The sequence below is a fragment of the Oncorhynchus nerka genome, linkage group LG27 (genome assembly GCF_034236695.1).
Source record: "Oncorhynchus nerka isolate Pitt River linkage group LG27, Oner_Uvic_2.0, whole genome shotgun sequence".
NCBI classification, from domain to species: Eukaryota; Metazoa; Chordata; class Actinopteri; order Salmoniformes; family Salmonidae; genus Oncorhynchus; species Oncorhynchus nerka.
Window position 1 is genome coordinate 37,279,644 of NC_088422.1, and position 20,692 is coordinate 37,300,335.

The 20,692-nt window shown below is 44.9% G+C and overlaps 1 protein-coding gene across 2 annotated transcripts; it reads left to right on the forward strand.

Moving 5' to 3' along the window:
- The first annotated feature begins 282 nt into the window (after window positions 1-282).
- On the forward strand, window positions 283-19,099 carry LOC115111726 (tissue-type plasminogen activator). 2 transcript variants are annotated; one of them, XM_029638077.2, is made up of 15 exons: window positions 283-390; window positions 11,096-11,177; window positions 11,418-11,460; window positions 11,999-12,133; window positions 12,859-12,969; window positions 13,982-14,156; window positions 14,260-14,351; window positions 14,545-14,722; window positions 15,043-15,128; window positions 15,434-15,499; window positions 15,700-15,901; window positions 16,015-16,151; window positions 16,766-16,906; window positions 17,333-17,481; window positions 17,823-19,099. In XM_029638077.2, the coding sequence occupies exons 2-15, from the start codon at window positions 11,115-11,117 to the stop codon at window positions 17,988-17,990; spliced, it is 1,746 nt and encodes a 581-aa protein (XP_029493937.1). In that variant the 5' UTR covers window positions 283-390; window positions 11,096-11,114; the 3' UTR covers window positions 17,991-19,099. The 2 variants fall into 2 exon arrangements, with proteins under 2 accessions (XP_029493937.1, XP_029493938.1); XM_029638078.2 differs by having other exon boundaries at window positions 286-390; window positions 11,093-11,177.
- Window positions 19,100-20,692: the final 1,593 nt, after the last annotated feature.

A 20,692-nucleotide genomic window follows, 5' to 3' on the forward strand; every position in this document is an offset into this window, starting at 1 on the left:
ATAGAAAAATCTACGTTTTCAACAGAAGTGACTCAACATATCGAGTGGCAATAAATCACGTTGTGAATACTGATTACCTCATTGACGTTGACCTCATACTCTAGCTATTATACGCTATCCGTTATCAGTTGTTTATATGCTCTAATCCGGAGCCAAACCAGATACCCGCCCAAACCGCATCATCATCGGGCAAGCCTGCCTCTCTGGCTCGATCATTTCCAAACAACCCTCCCTCTTCCGCAAAAAAAACTAGAGGCACGGATAAAAACCGAGAGAAGCAGAGCAGCGATCACACTTCATCGTCAGCCCGCCCTGGACCCCCGAACCCCCGAACCCAACTGTCACTAGAGGGATATTGAGGACTAGGAACATACCATACACAAGGACAAGGTAAGAATATCGATGTCAATACAACCACATTGCCTTCTGTTTTCCAGATTTCAGTTGGTGTTTAGGCTTTTGTAGAAGTGATTGCATTAGACTAAAACATTTTGCGGATTATTTCTGTATAGCAAGCAGACTTCCTTCACCATGGAGTGGATTTAGTCCGCTAAATAACAGTTGATTTCTAATGGAACGCCAAAGGATTTCAGTAATAACGTTACTGTACTCAAATGGAATGTCAAATCAAATTTTAATGAACTTTTAACGTTTTTTTTCCCACGTTTGTTTTAATCGAGTTTTTCCATGCTTTGCCTTTGTGCATATTTTTAAACTGAATGCATAGGTAGGCTAATTATAATTAAGTCATTATAGCAGTTTCTCATAGGTTGTTGTTTTGGATGCTTAGATTTTTTTTTATTTGTCACATCTATAGATGAGATTACATAGTTGAATCTATACTTTAGTGTTTCCCTAAATTTATTTATCAGGAATATGGACCAATTCAATTACATCTAGATTTGGTTTATAAACTACTCTATATCCTATGGAGACTTGGGTTCCAATACGTATGTATTTGAGGTATTTAAAATAAAATACATTCTGTGTATTTGAGTATTTTTAAAATAAACAGTCCAAAACAAATACTTTTATTTGAGTATTTTAATGGTTATTTGTAAAGAAAGTATTTTCAAATAATATTTTCAAATACCTTTGTTAAATGCAGGGGAATGTAATTTAGTCAGTGTAATTTGAGTATTTTCAAATACTTTACAGGTGTATTTCCAAATACATTTCGATATTCAACTACTTGTCTTTTCAAGGAAAAAATATCTGAAAACTTCATTCGAAATCTTTGTAAAAGTAATTGAGATATTTGAAATAGTATTTGAACCCAGGTCTGGTCCTATGGGAATTTGGATCAGTTAAGGGTGTAAATGGCAAGCGGATATTTACACTCTTGGTTCCTATTGCGTAGGCCAGTTATGCTCCATTACTTACACAGTATATAGCTCTCATGTATTTCAGGTCTATGCCATTCTTGTCACCTGATGGTGGATGTCTCCGCACCTTGGCACATGTAGGCTATGTTGGGAGTGACAGAGTTAGTCAGTCAAAAGGAATTCACCTATTAGTGCTTTCTCACTGCTCAAAACAACTACTGCTGACCATTCCCTGCCACCTCTCTCTCCCACATTCCTCTCCCCTTCCATCACAAATCTTTCACACCCAAACTCATCTCTCTTTCTCCATCCCTCCACCTCTCTCTCTCTCCATTCATCTCTCTTTATCCCTTTCTCCACTTGATACTCTTGTATTCTTTCACTAATGTCATCGTTCTCGCTCCATCCCTCCACCTCTCTCGCAATCCCTCCACCTCTCTCTCCATTCTTCGCTCTTTATCCCTCTCTCTCAACCTAATACTCCCCTCACATTCTGTTTCATACCGTCATCTCTCTCCCACCTTTCTCTCCAGTGTTCATCTCACTATCCCGCTTTCATTTCTCATCATCCATCAGTTCTCTCAGTAATCAACAGCTCTAAAATGAGGTCATTCTTAAACTTCTTGTTGCAAATAGTTGTAACAAGTGAAGCAGTGTTATTTCAGATAACAGGACAGAGATTACACTGAGAAAATGTTTCTTGGAATGTGGTTCCCTGGAGGTAGCTGTGTGTGTGTGTGTGTGTACAGTTGAAGTCGGAAGTTTACATACACCTTAGCCAAATACATTTAAACTCAGTTTTTCACAATTCCTGACATTTAATCCTAGTAAACATTCCCTATCTTGGGTCAATTAGGATCACCACTTTATTTTAAGAATGTGAAATGTCAGAATAATAGTAGAGAGAATGATTTATTTCAGCTTTTATTTCTTTCTTCACATTCCCACTGGGTCAGAAGTTTACATACACTCAATTAGTATTTGGTAGCATTGCCTTTAAATTGTTTAACTTGGGTCAAACATTTCGGGTAGCCTTCCACAAGCTTCCCACAATAAGTTGGGTGAATTTTGGCCCATTCCTCCTGACACAGCTGGTGTAATTGAGTCAGGTTTGTAGGCCTCCTTGCTCACACACGCTTTTTCAGTTCTGCCCACAAATTTCCTATAGGATTGGGGTCAGGGCTTTGTGATGGCCACTCCAATACCTTGACTTTGTTGTCGTTAAGCTATTTTGCCACAACTTTGGAAGTATGCTTGGGGTCATTGTCCATTTGGAAGACCCATTTGCGACCAAGCTTTAACTTCCTGACTGATGTCTTGAGATATTGCTTCAATATATCCACATACTTTTCCTACCTCATGATGCCATCTATTTTGTGAAGTGCACCAGTCCCTCCTGCAGGAAAGCACCCCCCGTGCTTCACGTTTGGGATGGTGTTCTTCGGCTTGCAAGCATCCCCCTTTTTCCTCCAAACATAACGATGGTCATTATGGCCAAACAGTTCTATTTTTGTTTCATCAGACCAGAGGACATTTCTCCAAAAGTATGATCTTTGTCCCCATGTGCGGTTGCAAACTATAGTCTGGCTTTTTTATGGCAGTTTTGAAGCAGTGGCTTCTTCCTTGCTGAGCGGCTTTTCAGGTTGTGTTGATACAAGACTTGTTTTACTGTGGATATAGATACTTTTGTACCTGTTTCCTCCAGCATCAACACAAGGTCCTTTGTTCTGGGATGAATTTGCACTTTTGGTAACAATGTACGTTCATTTCTAGGAGACAGAACATGTCTCCTTCCTGAGAGGTATGATGGCAGCGTGTTCCCAAGGTGTTTATACTTGCATACTATTGTTTGTCCGGATGAACTTGATACTTTCAGGCATTTGGAAATTGCTCCCAATGATGAACCAGACTTGTGGAGGTCTACAATTTTATTTCTGAGGTCTTGGCTGATTTTCCCATGATGTCAAGCAAAGAGGCACTGAGTTTGAAGGTAGGCCTTGAAATACATCCACAGGTACACCTCCAATTGACTCAAATGATGTCAATTAGAAGCTTATAAAGCCACAACATAATTTTCTGTAATTTTCCAAGCCGTTTAAAGGCACTGTCAACTTAGTGTTTGTAAACTTCTGACCCACTGGAATTGTGATACAGTGACTTATAAGTGAAATAATCTGTCTGTAATTGTTGGAAAAATGACTTGTGTCATGCACAAAGTATATGTCCTAACCACCTTGCCAAAACTATAGTTTGTTAGCAAGAAATGTGTGGAGTGATTGAAAAACAAGTTTTAATGACTCCAACCTAAGCATATGTAAACTTCCGACTTTAACTGTATGTGTGCGTGTGTTGGTTCCACCTTGTGCCTGACTAGCCCTGTATATAATTGTAGGCTTTAAGCAGCTCTCTTAACTTGGGATTTCCTCTGGACAGCATCTCTCAGTACTACAGCACACTCTTAGTGTCCTCGGATACACTGAATGAACGAGACAAACATGAGGTGGCTCACATGCACCACCATCAGGACAGGGTCCCTTCCAGGAACCGGCTGACGATTAAGGGGCTACATAGCAGTCCAAACTCAGCTATGTTGCTTAGTAACAAGTTGATCCCAGATCATTGCTTACGGATCAGTGCATTTAGTGCATTCTTTGCTCTGAATGAGTATCGTGGTCTGTTAGTGAGTATTGTAGTGGGTTGTGTCACCAGGCATTGTGTGGCGGTGCTCTGTCTCAGTGCTCTGTCTGATTCACAGGTCATGAGTGACTGGCCTTCTGTGGTCACTGGTCGGCCAGTCTGTCTGGTCATAGAGTGATACGTTTAGTGGGTTTCATTTGTTAGACAGTGGGTGCTCTATTTGATATGTCTCATTTCAAAATGTGATCTGATGGCTCTTTATGTATAATCTCTCTATCTATCCATCCATTGGTCCATCCTTCTTCCCTATTTCCTCTACCCTTTCTCTCCGCAGCCTACGGATGATTCAACTATTCTCTCCATACAGCTAGCTGCGGTCGACTCATTCACTACCCTGCTGACTTCAGGGGGTTGCTTTCCCCTCTTTCTCCTCTTTGTATTCTGTTACTTTGTCACTTTCCCCTCTTTCTCCTCTTTGTATTCTGTTACTTTGTCACTTTCCCCTCTTTCTCTCTGCCCCTTTTTCTCTTATGTCGCTCCTTTCTCTTTCGCCTGAATCTCTACTTTTTCTTTTTCTCCCCCTTCCCTCTCTCTAAACCGGAATGTTTTTCTGTGGCTACGTTCACCGTCTCTCTGATGAACAGAGCAGGTGTTATACCGTAGATGCATCCCATATTGTACCCTATTTCCTATTTAGTGCACTACTTTTGTCCAGAGCCCTTGTAGTGCACTAAATAGAGAATAGGGTGCCATTTGTCACACAGACCATGTGTAGAGTGGGCATGAAAGACCACAATGGCCCCTCTATAGTAGACCCCCACACCAGACCCCCTTTAGAGGGGTTTAGATAAAGACCCCGGTATAGCAGGCATGGCTCCAGCCAAGTAGCTTACCATACCTAAGTAACACATAGTGTCATCACAGTGTTAGGTCAGTGGTCATAGGCAGACGTCAGATTTCATGACATGTGTTATATCATTATTATGACACAGTTAATAACTTAGTATAGTCCTTATGATAGTGTGGGCACAACATATCCAGTGTCTCGTCCCCAAAAAGTAATGACGAGACATTGTCGCGTGTGCACCCTCTCTGGCCTTTAGGTCACCAGGCTGCTCGTTATGGCGCACACCTGTCACCATCGTTACGTGCACCTGTGCGTCATCAGACTCACCTAGACTCCATCACCTCCCTGATTACCTGCCCTATATATGTCACTCCCTTTGGTTCCTTCCCCAGACGTTATTGTTTCTGTTCCTGTGTCATGTCTGTGCGTCGTTCGTGTTTTCTTGTTTTGTATTATGTTACGTTTATTTATTAAAACACTCACTCCCTGAACTTGCTTCCTGACTCTCAGCGCACACGTTACAGACATGGAAAATAAGACCATTGTAGAATATTGGAAACAAACCTAGGAAGAGAAGGAAAGGAAGATAATTAGCTAGAACCAAACCACAGGTGCGTATCATTCTAGTTCACTCTGGTTCAATGTGATGCTAATCAGATCACTCCTATGGCTGCCTGGTTTCCCTCAGTGCAGAGTAAACTCTTTTATAACTGGGTTAAGGGTATGCCATCATGGCACATATATATGCACAGTCCCATACACCATAACATACACACACAGCTCCCTCTGTCTACAACTGTTTTCTTCTTTTCAAATCAATTCATTAAGATTTATTGGTATGGGAAAATAATATTTTACCAACAGCAACGTCAGTATTATTGTATAACTGCACACTTTGAAGTTGTTTCCTCTAGTTAGTTCTTATCCTCACTCTAGCTGCTGTAGATCAGTATTTCAAAACATCCTTATTCAGTTTGATGATCATCCTGATTTTTGACTAGAGTACTGTGTACTGCTGTGCTGAGTTAAATAAAACACCAACCTCTGACCCTAACACCTAAGCCTTACTTAGGTAAATAAAATAACTTCCTTATATCCCTTGAGAGTTGAAATGGCCGCTGTCTGAGTCTCTATCTGCTGAAGCATTCCTGTGGTCACTGGTCAGCATGTCACCCATCCTTACTGTACAGGTCGGCTAGGTCACTCAGACTGACAGGGGGAGTAGGAGCTGTGCTCAGCACTTTGAGACAATTCTGTTAGCGTAATCAGAACCAGAATCACCATTATTCGCCAAGTCTGCTGCATGACTAAACACTGAAAGGAAATTAAGCTAAGGAGTTACCTGCATACTGATGTGGTTGTTGTGGGGGAGTTTGATTAGTTTGTGTGTCTGAATATTAGCCTAGTGTTCTGGTTTGAGGCTGATGCTCTTGATGGTCTATAACTGACTAAACTCCAACAGCAGGCTTCAACAGTCTCTCATTCACATCAACAATCAGACTTGATCTACTAAGAGAGCAGAGGTTTCCTCTGGCCCTCATGGGTCTGAAGGGAATATACGGTCATACATTTTTCTGTAGAAAACACTAACTAACTAGATGGGACAGACAATTGCCTCCTAATCCGTGCTAGGAAATGAGTTAAACTCTCATCAACTAAAAGTGAGAGAAAAAACAAATTGTCAATTGTTTCCCTTTTTATCTTGTAAAATGCTACCAACAAAATAGGGCTGTGCAACTATATATGTGTGTTTGTGTTTTAGTGTGGGTGCATGTGTGTGTGTTGGATCTTGTAAGAGCTGGTTTAGTAGAATCATTGCCAGGCCACAAACCTACACAGACACACCACATTGTGGGATTATCAAACAGCAATTGATAATCCTGTGGTGTCTGAGGCAGCCTCGCTTAGTGACGTGTATGTGTGTATGTGTGTGTGTGTGTGTGTGTGTGTGTGTGTGTGTGTGTGTGTGTGTGTGTGTTATAGACACATGTTAATGATAGAAGAAGTCTGCTGCATGACTAAACGTGTGTGTGTGGGTCTGGACATGGGGACTACACTCTTAGAAAAGAGCAGAACATAAAATGGTTACTCGGCTGTCCCCATGAGAGAACCCTTTGAAGAACTATTTTTGGCTACAGGTAAAACCATTTTGGTTCCACGTAAAACCCTTTCTACAGAGGGTTCTACATGGAACCCAAAAGAGGTCTACCTGGAACCAAAAAGGGTTATACCTGGAACCATAAAGGGTTATCCTATGGGGACAGCCAAATAACCTTTTTGGAACCCTTTTTGCTAAGCGTGTATGTGTGTGTGACAGATAAAGCATAAAAGTGAGTGACATGGGACACACAGGCTCAGTGTTAGCAGGAAACATATGGCCTGGTCTGACAGACTAGAGGGAGGGACGGTAGGAAACGGAGAACAGAACACAGCGGAACAGCTGCACCAAGGAAACCGGGATGGAAACTAAACCCAGCGAGGAAAAACTCATGTTCTGCCAGAGAGGCTCAGCTAGGGTATAGAAAACACCGCCTGAATACACCTGGGGGTTTCCTCCAGCTGAGAAACACCTGGCTTGAAAGGGATATGTACCCTTCTCTCTCTGTCTGTCTGTGTGTGTGTGTGTGTGTGTGTGTGTGTGTGTGTGTGTGTGTGTGTGTGTGTGTGTGTGTGTGTGTGTGTGTGTGTGTGTGTGTGTGTGTGTGTGTGTGTGTGTGTGTGTGTGAGTTCCACAAGTACAGTCCTGCAGTCATCCCAGTGAAAGACTCAGGGAGTCTTTTTTCCAGGAACATCTTGTCTTTGTGTCTTGTGAGTTGATTAGCTTCACGTTCCTGAGCTGTGTGTGTGTGTTTGCCAGCGTAGCAGTTTGACCTCATTTATATCAAAACAACAGCGCTATTAGCCCAGTCAGACACATATGATGAGTCAGACAACCGCCAGCCGGCTGCGGTGTGTGTGTGTGTGTGTGTGTGTGTGTGTGTGTGTGTGTGTGTGTGTGTGTGTGTGTGTGTGTGCGTCTGAAGTTTATATGTTGGTCTTGGTCCCATCCAATGGCCACAGTGCTGGAGTCTTCTTCAGTCTCTTTTCACTCTTTCCATCTTCCTTGAACTTTCTAGGTTTTTCACCTTTTGTCTTTCTCCTTTGTCTTCCCCCCTCTCTCTAAGGTTGTGTCATGGTTAGTCACAGTTGACAGAGAGGCAATGGTTCCTAACAGGGTTTTGCAGTGCATCTCCAATCTGACATGTATGTTTACAGAGAGAAGTAGATTCATTCACATTTTATTCCAATGTTTATTTTATTCCAATGACTGTGATATGTGGTTGTCTTACAATCCCTAGTTGAATGCACTTACTGTATGGCGCTCTGGATAAGAGCGTCTACGAAGTGACCTAAATGTAAAATTCCATTAGCAGACATTCTTATCCAGAGCAACCTACAGTGTTGCCAAATAGCACGATCATCACAACTCCGCCATCACCACACATTTTTTTTTAAATACCTAAGTTATAAATGTCAGTTTAAACTAAGTGTGTTGTGTGGTTAGTCGCTAGTGCAAAAAGGCTTTTTGGAGTCAGACTCTGTAAAGTTGCCGGTCATTTCCCCCCTCTTCTCCACTCATCTCTCTATGTTGTTGTGAGTCATTCTACCCGCCCTACATCTGCTCGTCTCTTTAGGAACCGCTTCCATACTGCCCTGGCTTGGAATGTTGGGAAAGGGCTTCAGCAATGATTTGTCAGCTCACACACTCAGATACACGCATACACAGCTCTTTAGACTTCCCCTTGCGTGTCCGGCTGTGTTTAGGTTGTTTGACACTGTTCTTTGTTCCTTAGGATTAAGGGCTATGGTCTCTGTTAGACACTCATTCACTGGAGGGAGAGAGAAAGAGTGAAGAGGGTCTCTGTCCTGTTTATCCCAGAGGGAGCACAATCTTGTAAACACAGCGGACAATGGTTATGAGTAGGGAGGTGAGACGAGGACAGGGGGCAGGAGGTAGGAGGTAGGGGCAGAGGACAGGGGGTAGGAGGTAGAAGGTAGGGGCAGAGGACAGTGGGCAGGAGGTAGGAGGTAGGGGCAGAGGACAGTGGGCAGGACGTAGGAGGTAGGGGCAGAGGACAGGGGGCAGGAGGTAGGGGCAGAGGACAGTGGGCAGGAGGTAGGAGGTAGGGGCAGAGGACAGGGGGCAGGAGGTAGGGGCAGAGGACAGGGGGCAGGAGGTAGGAGGTAGGGGCAGAGGACAGGGGGTAGGAGGTAGGGGCAGAGGACAGGGGGCAGGAGGTAGGAGGTAGGGGCAGAGGACAGGGGGCAGGAGGTAGGGGCAGAGGACAGGGGGCAGGAGGTAGGAGGTAGGGGCAGAGGACAGGGGCAGGAGGTAGGGGCAGGGGCAGGAGGTAGGAGGTAGGGGCAGAGGACAGGGGGCAGGAGGTAGGAGGTAGGGGCAGAGGACAGGGGGCAGGAGGTAGGGGCAGAGGACAGGGGGCAGGAGGTAGGAGGTAGGGGCAGAGGACAGGGGGGCAGGAGGTAGGAGGTAGGGGCAGAGGACAGGGGGCAGGAGGTAGGGGCAGAGGACAGGGGGCAGGAGGTAGGAGGTAGGGGCAGAGGACAGGGGGTAGGAGGTAGGGGCAGAGGACAGGGGGCAGGAGGTAGGAGGTAGGGGCAGAGGACAGGGAGCAGGAGGTAGGGGCAGAGGACAGGGGGCAGGAGGTAGGAGGTAGGGGCAGAGGACAGGGGTAGGGGGGCAGGGACAGGGGGTAGGAGGTAGGGGCAGAGGACAGGGGGCAGGAGGTAGGAGGTAGGGGCAGAGGACAGGGGGCAGGAGGTAGGGGCAGAGGACAGGGGGCAGGAGGTAGGAGGTAGGGGCAGAAGACAGGGGGCAGGAGGTAGGGGCAGAGGACAGGGGGCAGGAGGTAGGAGGTAGGGGCAGAGGACAGGGGGCAGGAGGTAGTGGCAGAAGTTCTGCAGAGGGACAAAGGAAACATTTTCTTTATTTAAGCTTTATTTAACTAGGCAAGTCGGTTAACAAAAAATTCTTATTCACAATGACGGCCTACCAGGGAACAGTGGGTTAATTGCCTTGTTCAGGGGCAAAACAACATATTTTTACCTGGTCAGCTCTGGGATTCAAACCAGCAACCTTTCGGTTACTAGACCAATGCTCTAAACACTAGGCTACCTGCCACCCCATGTTATGTATCAAACTACAGGATACATTTTCTGTCATCAAAGTTCTTTCCAACGTAAACACAGACTCACTCTGATTCTGATACTGTACATGCAGTTGGCATCAGTATGACTTCCGCACATGCACACACACACACACACACACACACACAAATGCTACTCCACGCCCACGGACCTTAGTTTCTTCTCCGTAATGAGTTTGGATCTGAGTAACTCCCCCACCAAATGTGAAAACATTCGGGGCCGCCTGATTGGTCCAGAAACCGATGGGTTGGGCCAGAGTTGGACAATATGTCATTGGCTTTGATATTCTGATTGGTTAGAGACGATCCAATCGCTGATTACTTTGTTTTGTAAACGCCCCTCGTGCACCTCATCACCACAAACGACTTCAATGAAGTCAGTCTCAGACTTCAGGATGTAGTGTACGACAGAGCAGCGGAAGAGCCATCAGCAATGCCCTCCAATTCCCCAAAACATTACACCTTTCTCTTTCTTTTACTCAAAGGAAAGGAAAGGTCAGGGTCAGAGTTTGAGGAAGGGTTAGTATTGAAGAGTCCATCCATCCTCTACACACATCAGAGTATTATAATGGTGACATCAAATCGAATCACATTTTATTGGTCGCATTCATATATTTAGCAGATGTTATTGTGGGTGCAGTGAAATGCTTGTGTTTCGAGCTCCAACAGTGCAGTAGTATCTAACAATTCACAAAAATACACACTAATCTAAAAGTAAAAGAATGGAATTAAGAAATGTATAAATATTAGATCGAGCAATGTGGGAGTGGCATTGACTAAAATACAGTAGAATAGAATACAGTATATGCATATGAGATGAGTAAAGCAGAATGTAAAAATGATTTAAACATTATTAAAGTGACTAGTGTTCCATTATTAAAGAGGCCAGTGATTCCAAGTCTATGTACACAGGGCAGAAGCCTCTAAGGTGCAGGGTTACGTAACCGGGTGGAAGCCGGCTAGTTGGACCTATTGTTCACTAGGATATGTTTTGAACCCAATGACTTGACTTGTCCTGAAACAACCAAAATAGTCTCTTTCACATAGCTCAGTAAAACCTTTACTTGTGTATGTTCCAGCAGAAAAGGTCCAGACACAACCATGGCCAGAATATTGGGACTGCTGCTCTTCCTGTCAGCTCTCTACTGCTCCCTAGCGGACAAAGTAGGTACCACACCCACTGCACTAACCACAGCTACAGAAAGATATAGAAGTTGCCCTTTGGTGCAGGTCTAAGATCAGCTTAACCTCTCAAAATGCGTCAGGTGGAAAATGCTAAACTGACCATAGATCTGCGTCTAGAGTTAACTTCATAACTACTGTTGCCATGCAGTTAACTTCATCACTACTGTTTGTTGGTACTGTGGAGCTTTGAAATCACTTCTCTTACCTCTCCCGTGGCAGATTGAGCTCCGTCGCGCGAAGAGAGGGACACGCTACTATAGAGGTGAGCTTGGATCGTCCGCTCTACCCTCTACAACTGGGTCAATCTACCCTCCCCCTCTGACACCCCACGTCTGTCCCTCTCGCCACATTTATCATGTGTTAGCTTCAATCAATCATTTGTTTGTGTGTCACTTACACCTTGTCTTTGAATCTTGCTGTCTCTCTTGTAGTAAATGACTCATGTTTGTCTCTCTCTGTGTGTCTTTGTCTCTGTCCCTGTGTGTGTGTGTGTGTGTGTGTGTGTGTGTGTGTGTGTGTGTGTGTGTGTGTGTGTGTGTCTGTCCCTTTACCTGTGTGGGTGTGTATGTCTCTGTGTGTGTCTGTGTGTCTGTATGCCTGTCTGTGTGTCTGTGCCTGTGTATGTGTGTGTGTGTGTGTCTGTGTGTGTGTGTGTGTGTGTGTGTGTGTGTGTGTGTGTGTGTGTGTGTGTGTGTGTGTGTGTGTGCGTGGGTGTGTATGTCTCTGTGTGTGTCTGTGTGTCTGTCTGCCTATCTGTGTGTCTGTGCCCGTGTATGTGTGTGTGTGTGTGTGTGTCTCAGCGCGTTGTGTGGATGGCCAGTCAGGTGCGGTGCGTGGTTATGGGGACACATGGATGAGATGGAGGGGCCAGCGTGTGGAGTACTGCCGCTGTGCATCACAAGGACGAGAGCGTTGTCACTACGTGCCCGTCATCAGTGAGTGGAAACACAGACACACTTACACATAGATATAGATACAGACCAACACACACACGCTCACAAACCCCCACACCGTCTAGGCCGGCTGTTACTACACTGTTCAGCCTGTCATTTCTGCCTGTCTATGTGTCTTGTTCTCTTTTCCAGTCTTCCTTTTCCACTGTTTGTCTTTGTTGGATCAACAGTAGTCCCATCCCCCTCCCTCTGTCTGTCTGCCCCCATCTTGCCACTCTCTATTTACAGTACCTCTCTCTTCTGTTTCCTTACTTCCTCCACAATGGAGAGTGGTTGGTGTCGTGGAGAGAGAGGGTGCGGTCTAGGATGGAGAGTCATTAGAACACTCACCCATTGTGACTTTCACCATGTTTTAACACTCTTGGCACAAACCCTCCCGTAAACACATCCCTTCACCCCGACTGCACAACGCTGTGAGGCATGACCACCCTCTCTGGTGACAGACAAATCACTTCCATATTCCCCCGCCTGTGTGAGGTTGTGCGCTGTCAACAGAGAAATTGGAGGTTGAAGCTGTTCTGACAAAGGGAAATGATGAGCATTGTGACGCAAAAGAGGCTATGACATTTGTTAGAAGCGGTGGGCACTTTGTCTGCGCTGCAGCAAATCATTGTTGTTCGAGAAAGAGAAGAGGTGTATAAAATAAAATCTGACATGTCTGACCATCCCTCTCTACACACCCCCCCCCCCCCCCCGCGCCCCTGTAGCCTGCTATCAGTCAAGGTGCTACAACGGGGGAACCTGTAAGGAGGCGGTCTACTCCACTGACTTCCTGTGCCAGTGTCCACCAGGCTTCACAGGAGCCCAGTGTGAAATAAGTAAGTAGATCACACCTACTCGTTCCGAGATCACACCTACAATACACTGTCAATAAATACTTCTCCTCTGGGCCCATATGCTACTGAATAACAAGGACAAGGGGATGGATATGACCAGTTTCCATTCCATCCCCTAGTCCCTAGTCCTTATATAGATTCATTTAGCAATATATAGCACCGCTATAAGTGGAATAAAACAACCTTAGCACTGGGCTAATTTGGCTGTGCCCTGCTGCACTGCTATCGAGTCTTATCTAGTACTATCTAGTAGTAATCTTGGTTACCATCATCATTAGACCAGTAGACACGCAGGAAATGGTAGAATGCAATCCTGCTACAATGACTCATAGCGGTTATGGAGTTGTGGTCTGTGGGCCAGCCGGGAGAAAATCTGAAACTCCATGGAACCCAGTGGTTTGCTGACATAAATCAGTTTGTTTTATTCTGTTTGGAGGCTGTTGTAGACACCCTACCCACTCAACATTCCACATGTAAATTCCAAATAACATGTTGACTTTTTAATGAGTGCGTTCACAGCCAAATGAGTGAGCCCAGAGTCATATCATGTGACATCATTCACCAATGGTCATTTGTTGAAACCACAGCGGCCAAACTCTCCACATATGACTCTGAGTGAGCCAGATCCGTATACTCTCTGAATGAGTTTAATCAATACTCATGCATGTGTCATTTCATGCATACCATAAGATCAGGGAGCCAAAACACAGAAGAGATGTGTGAGTGAGTCCTTAGTCATGTAACCATGATGCAGGACGACAGGAGGATGACAGACACACAGAGAGACTATCAGATCAACATGGTTGTTAGGATGTGGTTCCTCATAGATACCAATGACGGTGTCCAAAATGCCACCCTATTCCCGGCGTAGTGCTCTACTTTGGACCAGAATCCTTAGTGCCCTGGTCAAAAGTAGTGCGCTATAAAGGAAATGGGACATAACCTATGTGTTTGGATGGCTGGATTGTACAGACTAATTTCTCTCTCTCCACAGACACCAATGAGAAGTGCGTGGTGGGCCAGGGTAAAGGATACCGTGGTACGTGGAGTATCAGTCGGATCGGCTCAGAGTGTATCAACTGGAACTCTACCACCCTCAGAGGGAAGAAGTTCACAGCCAAGAAACCAGAGGCTAACAGCCTGGGGCTGGGCAACCACAACTTCTGCAGGTACACACACACGCACGCGCACATGCGCACACACGCACGCACACACACACAACAATCAAGCCTTCTTGATCAATTTTCCCCTCCCTTGTTCTCTCTCTCTCAGGAATCCAGACAATGATACTAAGCCATGGTGTTATGTCTACAAGGGAAACCAAATAGTCTGGGAGTTCTGTACTCTCTCCAGCTGCCCAGCAGGTAATAACATGATTAACTATGATACCATTATAGTGTACCGGGATTTGGTTACATTGTTGCCTTGCCAAACTATGACAAGAGGTTGAATCAAAAACAGATTGGCACCCAGTTTGCTTTACTGACTAACGTTATTTGGTCCACAGAGTAAATTAAATCTGAGGTCATCTGCGCCTCACCCTGTGTGTTTTTCCAGACCAGAGGCCAGTGGAGTGTGTGCAGGCCTCGGGGCAGACGTACAGGGGGACGAAGGCCGTCACTAAGAGGGGCTCCAGCTGTCTTCCCTGGGACTCACCCCTCATCACCCGCAAGTTCTACAACGCATGGAGGTCTGACGCCAGACAGCTGGGGCTGGGGAGTCACAACTTCTGCAGGTAGGATCAGAAACGTACACAAACTCTCTCTCACGCACATATAAACCACAGGAGGTTGGTGGCACCTTAATTGGGGAGGACGGGCTCATGGTAATGGCTGGAGCGGAATGAGTGGATTGGTCTGAAATACATCAAACACATGGTTTCCATTTGCTCCGTATTATGAGCCGTCCTCCCCTCAGCAGCCTCCACTGATATGCACACACACACACACACACACACACACACACACACACACACACACACACACACACACACACACACACACACACACACACACACACACACACACACACACACACTTATACACTCTCTTACAGGAACCCAGACGGTGATCTCAGCCCCTGGTGTCACGTCTACAAGAACATGAAGCTGACCTGGGAACTCTGCGATATCACCAAATGCAGTGAGTACCCCGTTACCCTGTTACCATGACTACATTCCAATAATATCGGCCGCAATACGCATCATCGTCCTCTCATGTGCCGGTCAAATGGCCACTGTCTCTTCTGCCAAGTATTTCCATCATCGTCATTACTTACAGTAGCTTACTGTAATGCACATGATAACTAAGAAGACGAGTCAATGTCAGGATTGTAGTGAGTGAAATGTGTAGGAGGTTCAATTAAGTACACTTGCAACTGTAGTCACACTGTATGAGTACTTGATATTTAATGTCATACTGAACAGTATCTGTTGTTTGTTTTTTAGCGAGGAGACCAACCACCATTACTACTCTAGGCCCCAGGGCTCCCACCAGCAACAACAACAACAGAGGTAGGACAGCCACAAAATAACACATCCAATTCACCTCTACACAGTGTCTCTCCTCCTCCACACCTCCTGCTCTCCTTCGATTCCTCATCCACACCTCCCACTCTCCTGGGCTCCTCAGCTCTCCTTCCCATGAATGTTGAGGTTTTTCTATCTACAAACAGAAAACAAAATCTAATACAAAGGCCGTCCCCCGCGGGTAGGTACCTGTGGCCAGCGTGCTGACAACAATCTCCCCTCCTTCCGTATCCTGGGAGGAGCCCGGAAGAGTGACATCACAGAGCAGCCATGGCAGGCAGCCATAAACGTGTACCAGCCCAGAAACAAAGCACACATCTTCCAGTGTGGAGGGGTCCTTATAGACTCCTGCTGGGTCCTCTCTGCTGCACACTGCTTCGACAACGGGTAGGTCTAGTACACACACTCATGCACGCATTCACACACATACACACGCATCCACGCACGCAGTGCACACCCACACACACGGGTGTAACTCAGTGATCTGCTGTTTCCGTCAGGTTAAAACCAGAGCGGCTGCAGGTGGTTCTAGGCAGGACGTTTCGTAAGAACTCCTCCGGCAGTGAGCAGATCTTTGAGGTGGAGAAGTACTGGAGCCACGAGAAGTACAACGAGACAAACTTTGACAACGACATTGGTGAGCCAATGCAATGTTAAAGGCCCAGTGCAGTCAAAATTCAGTTTCCTGTGTTTTGTATCATATTGTACATAAGCTGATGAAAATAATGTATCAGTGTCATTTCCTGTTAGTTGCTGGTTGAAAATACAATTTATATAGGACCTCCTAATCAGCATGTTTGCATGGGCCGAAGTTTTGCCTCGCCTGGTGACAACACCAGGCGGAAAATTGGTTAATAGACCGATAACAAAGAAAGTTCCAAACCTCTCTGCCAATAACAGCTAGTTTTCAGTTTTCCCCTCCCCACTCAGACCACTCCCAGACAGTCCTAGCTAAATTCTCTCATGAGAAATATTTTTTGACTAAAAAAGCAATTTTTGTCAATTTTAATAGAAAACTATTACGATAAGGTAATTAATTGTCACCCAGAAATTATTTGAAATGAAAACGTCTGCATTTGGGCCTTTAAGCACTGACACGTCAATCCTTAATAATAACCATGACCAATGGTTATGACATGGCTATGACATGATTATGTAGCATATATGTAGCACATAGTATAGGGCAATTACTCATTCTCTCCCGGTCCTCCTCCTCCTCGGTGCCCTCTCCTCATCCTCTTCCTCCCTCAGTCTTGATGAAGTTGAAGAGTGATATTGGCCTGTGTGCTGTGAACTCGCCGGAGGTCCTACCCGCCTGTCTGCCTGACCCAGGCCTGGTACTGCCCGACTGGACCGAGTGTGAGATCTCTGGCTACGGCAAGGAGAAAGAGTGTAAGACAGACATCATCCTTTCGTGGAATTCTTAATCTCTTTTTTAAAACTGGTTCTATGGTTTATTTTCTGTAGCCTAAATCACACAGAATCATTTTTAAATACCTAAGGCAGTGTTTCTTAATCCTGGTCATAGGTACCCAAAAGGGGGGACATTTGTATTTGCCCTAGCATTACACTCCTGATTCCACTAATCAAAAGGTTGATGATGAGTTGATAAGAGGAATCAGGTGTGTAGTACTAGCTAGGGCAAAACTAAACCTTTACAGGATTACGAAACACTGACCTAAGGGAATACATGCATACATTTCATACAGTATCTTCTGACGATAACCCTTTTTTTAATGTAGTCTAGAGATGTAACAATGTTCTATAGTCTATAGGTGCATTGAGGAATGAATCTAATACCCTCCCCTCTCCCCATAGTTGATGCGATGTACTCTGAGCGGGTGAAGAGGGGTCACGTGAGGTTGTGGCCTCAGGACCGCTGTGTCCCTACTGTCTTATCTGAACGTGTGGTCACCTCCAACATGCTGTGTGCCGGGGACACCCGGGGTCTGGACGACGCCTGCAAGGTGAGGAGGGCTCTTTTTCTTCCTTCTCCTAAAACTCTCTGTCTGCATCCCAAATGGCGCCCTATTCCTTATATAGTGCATTTGTCCATAGTAGTGCACTATATACGTATGTAGGTAATAGGGTGCCATTTGGCACGTAGTATGCAGCCCTAAGCCCCAAACACTCTCTGCAACACTCAGCACTTAAATAGCTAGTTAGCTGGTACGGTTGAAACAAGTATGTGTCATGTTGGATGTTAGTACTACTGCAAATCTTTATCAAATGGAACTGTATGCCTACTGCTGAACCATGACTGAACCACAACTGACCCATGTCCCTCGTCGCCTCCGCTCCTCTGCAGGGGGACTCTGGTGGTCCTCTTGTCTGTCCCAAGGATGGGAGGATGACTCTGATGGGGCTGATCAGCTGGGGAGATGGATGTGGGAAGAAAGACAAGCCTGGGGTGTACACACGTGTTACACAATACACTGACTGGATCAGCAGCAAGAAACAGGAAACTAGCCAGTAAACAAACACACAAACACATGCACATACACACACCTGGAGAGAACTTGTGAGAGAATTCATCTGACTCCATCATCAGAGAATTCATCAGACTCCTGTCCATCAATCGCAATGAATGCCTTAACCAAGGAACAGACAACCACTTAACGTACGACAGGAACTGCCAGTACTCCAGTACATTCTGTGTAAGCATTGTTTAACTCTTGTGCTTAGAGGTAGGATGCAGTAAGGTCAGAAAAAAGTAAGAAAACTATGTCTCCAAAGTGAATAGACTGTTAATCAGTCCAGCTCAGTGCCTTCCAGCTGATTCCTGTTCTACCCAGAGCTATATATCTCCATATGCAGCTCACAGAATGTTGGACATTTACTTTGCACACAAGGTTCCATAGGAATGTAAATAGCCACTCCAATTAATATTTTTCAGTTCATTTAGAGGGAATTTTACATTGGTGGCTTGCTGTCTGAATGTTGCCATGTTACATCAGTGCATATGTTACCCAATCCCACTATAACATTAACCACAAGACAATCTGCTGGATCAGAGTCAATGTAAGACAGCGGCTGCATTCCAAACTGTTCCTTGAACTGCATTAACAAAGGGGTTGAGTTGTCAAATTGGAATAAAGCCAGAGCCTGAACACAGCCACCATTATCTGTCTCCATTCTATAAGCGTTGGGTTGAGCCCAGCGATCAGCATGTACAGTATTTTAATGTTGGTTTTATGTTGAAAAGGACTGGGAGGTGTTTGCAATGACTGGGTGTATGTACTGTATCTAACATAAGCTCTTTGCTTGCAAAGCACTTGGACTCCACTTCCCTCCCATAGTATAGTATTTGGTTATGTTTGAGTGGGTGTTCATATTATGTAGTATCTCATAAACATACACTCTCTCAAGGACAGTAATGTTTTATTTGATTTTACTTGTGTGTATTAAGTTAATATTTATGTCTATTAATATTACACTTTTTTCTACTGTAATAGTTTATGTTTTTTTAGTAGTTCAATGTGTTGTGTTTTGGAATTGCTGTTTATGTTGATCATTTATTTCTGGGGCTATCATAAGAATGACATACATCCGTCTCTTTAAATAAAATAAACACATTTAAGTGAAGTTGATGGGAGATCTCTTCAATTTCTGTTGTTGTTACAGGGGTAAGCTGTGCCATAGACTAGAGGAAGCCTAGAGGAAGCCTAGAGGCCTAGACACATAACAGCACATACACACAGAAGTCATTTTAATGAATGTATCATCATGCCAGCACACACTGATTCCTTCCAAATCACACATTGTTGAATTTACGATTTCCAACTTGTTGTGTAATGTTTATGTCCAATGGCCTTTGAGCACCGATACGTTTTATCTATAATTTTTCTTCATTATTTCTCTTCATGATGGTGCCGGAGGGGATGGCTACCGTCTTATCAGCTCTCAACCAACCATACTATTTTGTTCGTTTTTTCGCTTGGTTCGTAACTTGTTTTGTGCATAATGTTGCTGCTGCCATCTCTTATGACCGAAAAGAGCTTCTGGACATCAGAACAGCGATTACTCACCTCGAATTGGACAAATACTTTTTCTTTAATGAGTCGGATTGGAAGGATATACTTCAATCACCCGAACAGACCCTCATCCCCGTCATTCGCTGGAGAAGGAAACTGAGATGAGTTGTGGGAAAAGATCAGGGTGCCTTGTGAGGATCAGGCAACGATTGGCTAAATTGCCTTTCCCTTCCGTCCTGCTAGCTAACGTTCAATCGCTGGAAAATAAATGGGATGAACTGAAAGTACATATATCCTACCAACGGGACATTAAAAACTGTAATGTCTTATGTTTCACCGAGTTGTGGCTGAACGACGACATTAAGAACATACAGCTGGTGGGTTATACACTCTATCAGCAGGATAGAACGGCAGCCTCTGGTAAGACTCGGAGCGGGGGCCTATGCATATATGTAAATAATAGCTGGTGCACAATATCTAAGGAAGTCTCGAGGTTTTACTCACCTGAGGTAGAGTATCTCATGATAAGCTGTAGACGACACTATCTACCGAGAGAGTTTTCATCTGAATTTTTCGTAGCTGTCTTACATACCACCACAGGCCGATGCTGGCACTAAAACCGCACTCAAATAGCTGTATACCGCAAAAGCAAACAGGAACGGCACTCCTAAAGGCCGGGGACTTTAATGCAGGGAAACTTAAATCAGTTTTACCTAATTTCTATCAGCTTGTTAAATGTGCAACCAAAGGGAAAAACAATTCAAGACCACCTTTACTCCACACACAGAGACATGTACAAAGCTCTCCCTCGCCCTCCATTTGGCAAATCTGACCATAATTCTATCCTCCTGATTCTTGCTTACTGGCGCTTCCTGCTTTTATTTTTGCTTGTGAATTGGTCTATAAAAAAGTGGTCAGTTAAAGCAGATACTAATCTACAGGACTGTTTTGCTAGCACAGATTGGAATATGTTCCGGGATTCTTCCGATGGCATTGAGGAGTACACCACATCAGTCACTGGCTTTATCAATAAGTGCATTGAGGATGACATCCACACAGTGCCTGTACGCACATACCCCAACCAGAAGCCATGGATTACAGGCAACATTTGCACTGAGCTAAAGGGTAGAGCTGCCGCTTTCAAGGGGCGGGACTCTAAACTGGAAGCTTAAAAGAAATCCCTCTTTGCCCTCCGATGAACCAT

What these genes read in the sequence shown, in the direction of transcription:
- LOC115111726 (XM_029638077.2), top strand. Translation starts at nt 11,115, where the DNA reads ATGGCCAGAATATTGGGACTGCTGCTCTTCCTGTCAGCTCTCTACTGC. An exon ending in GGCAACCACAACTTCTGCAG is followed by an intron (nt 14,157 to 14,259) that starts GTACACACACAC and finishes TCTCTCTCTCAG; the next exon opens with GAATCCAGACAATGATACTA. An exon ending in GTCTGGACGACGCCTGCAAG is followed by an intron (nt 17,482 to 17,822) that starts GTGAGGAGGGCT and finishes GCTCCTCTGCAG; the next exon opens with GGGGACTCTGGTGGTCCTCT.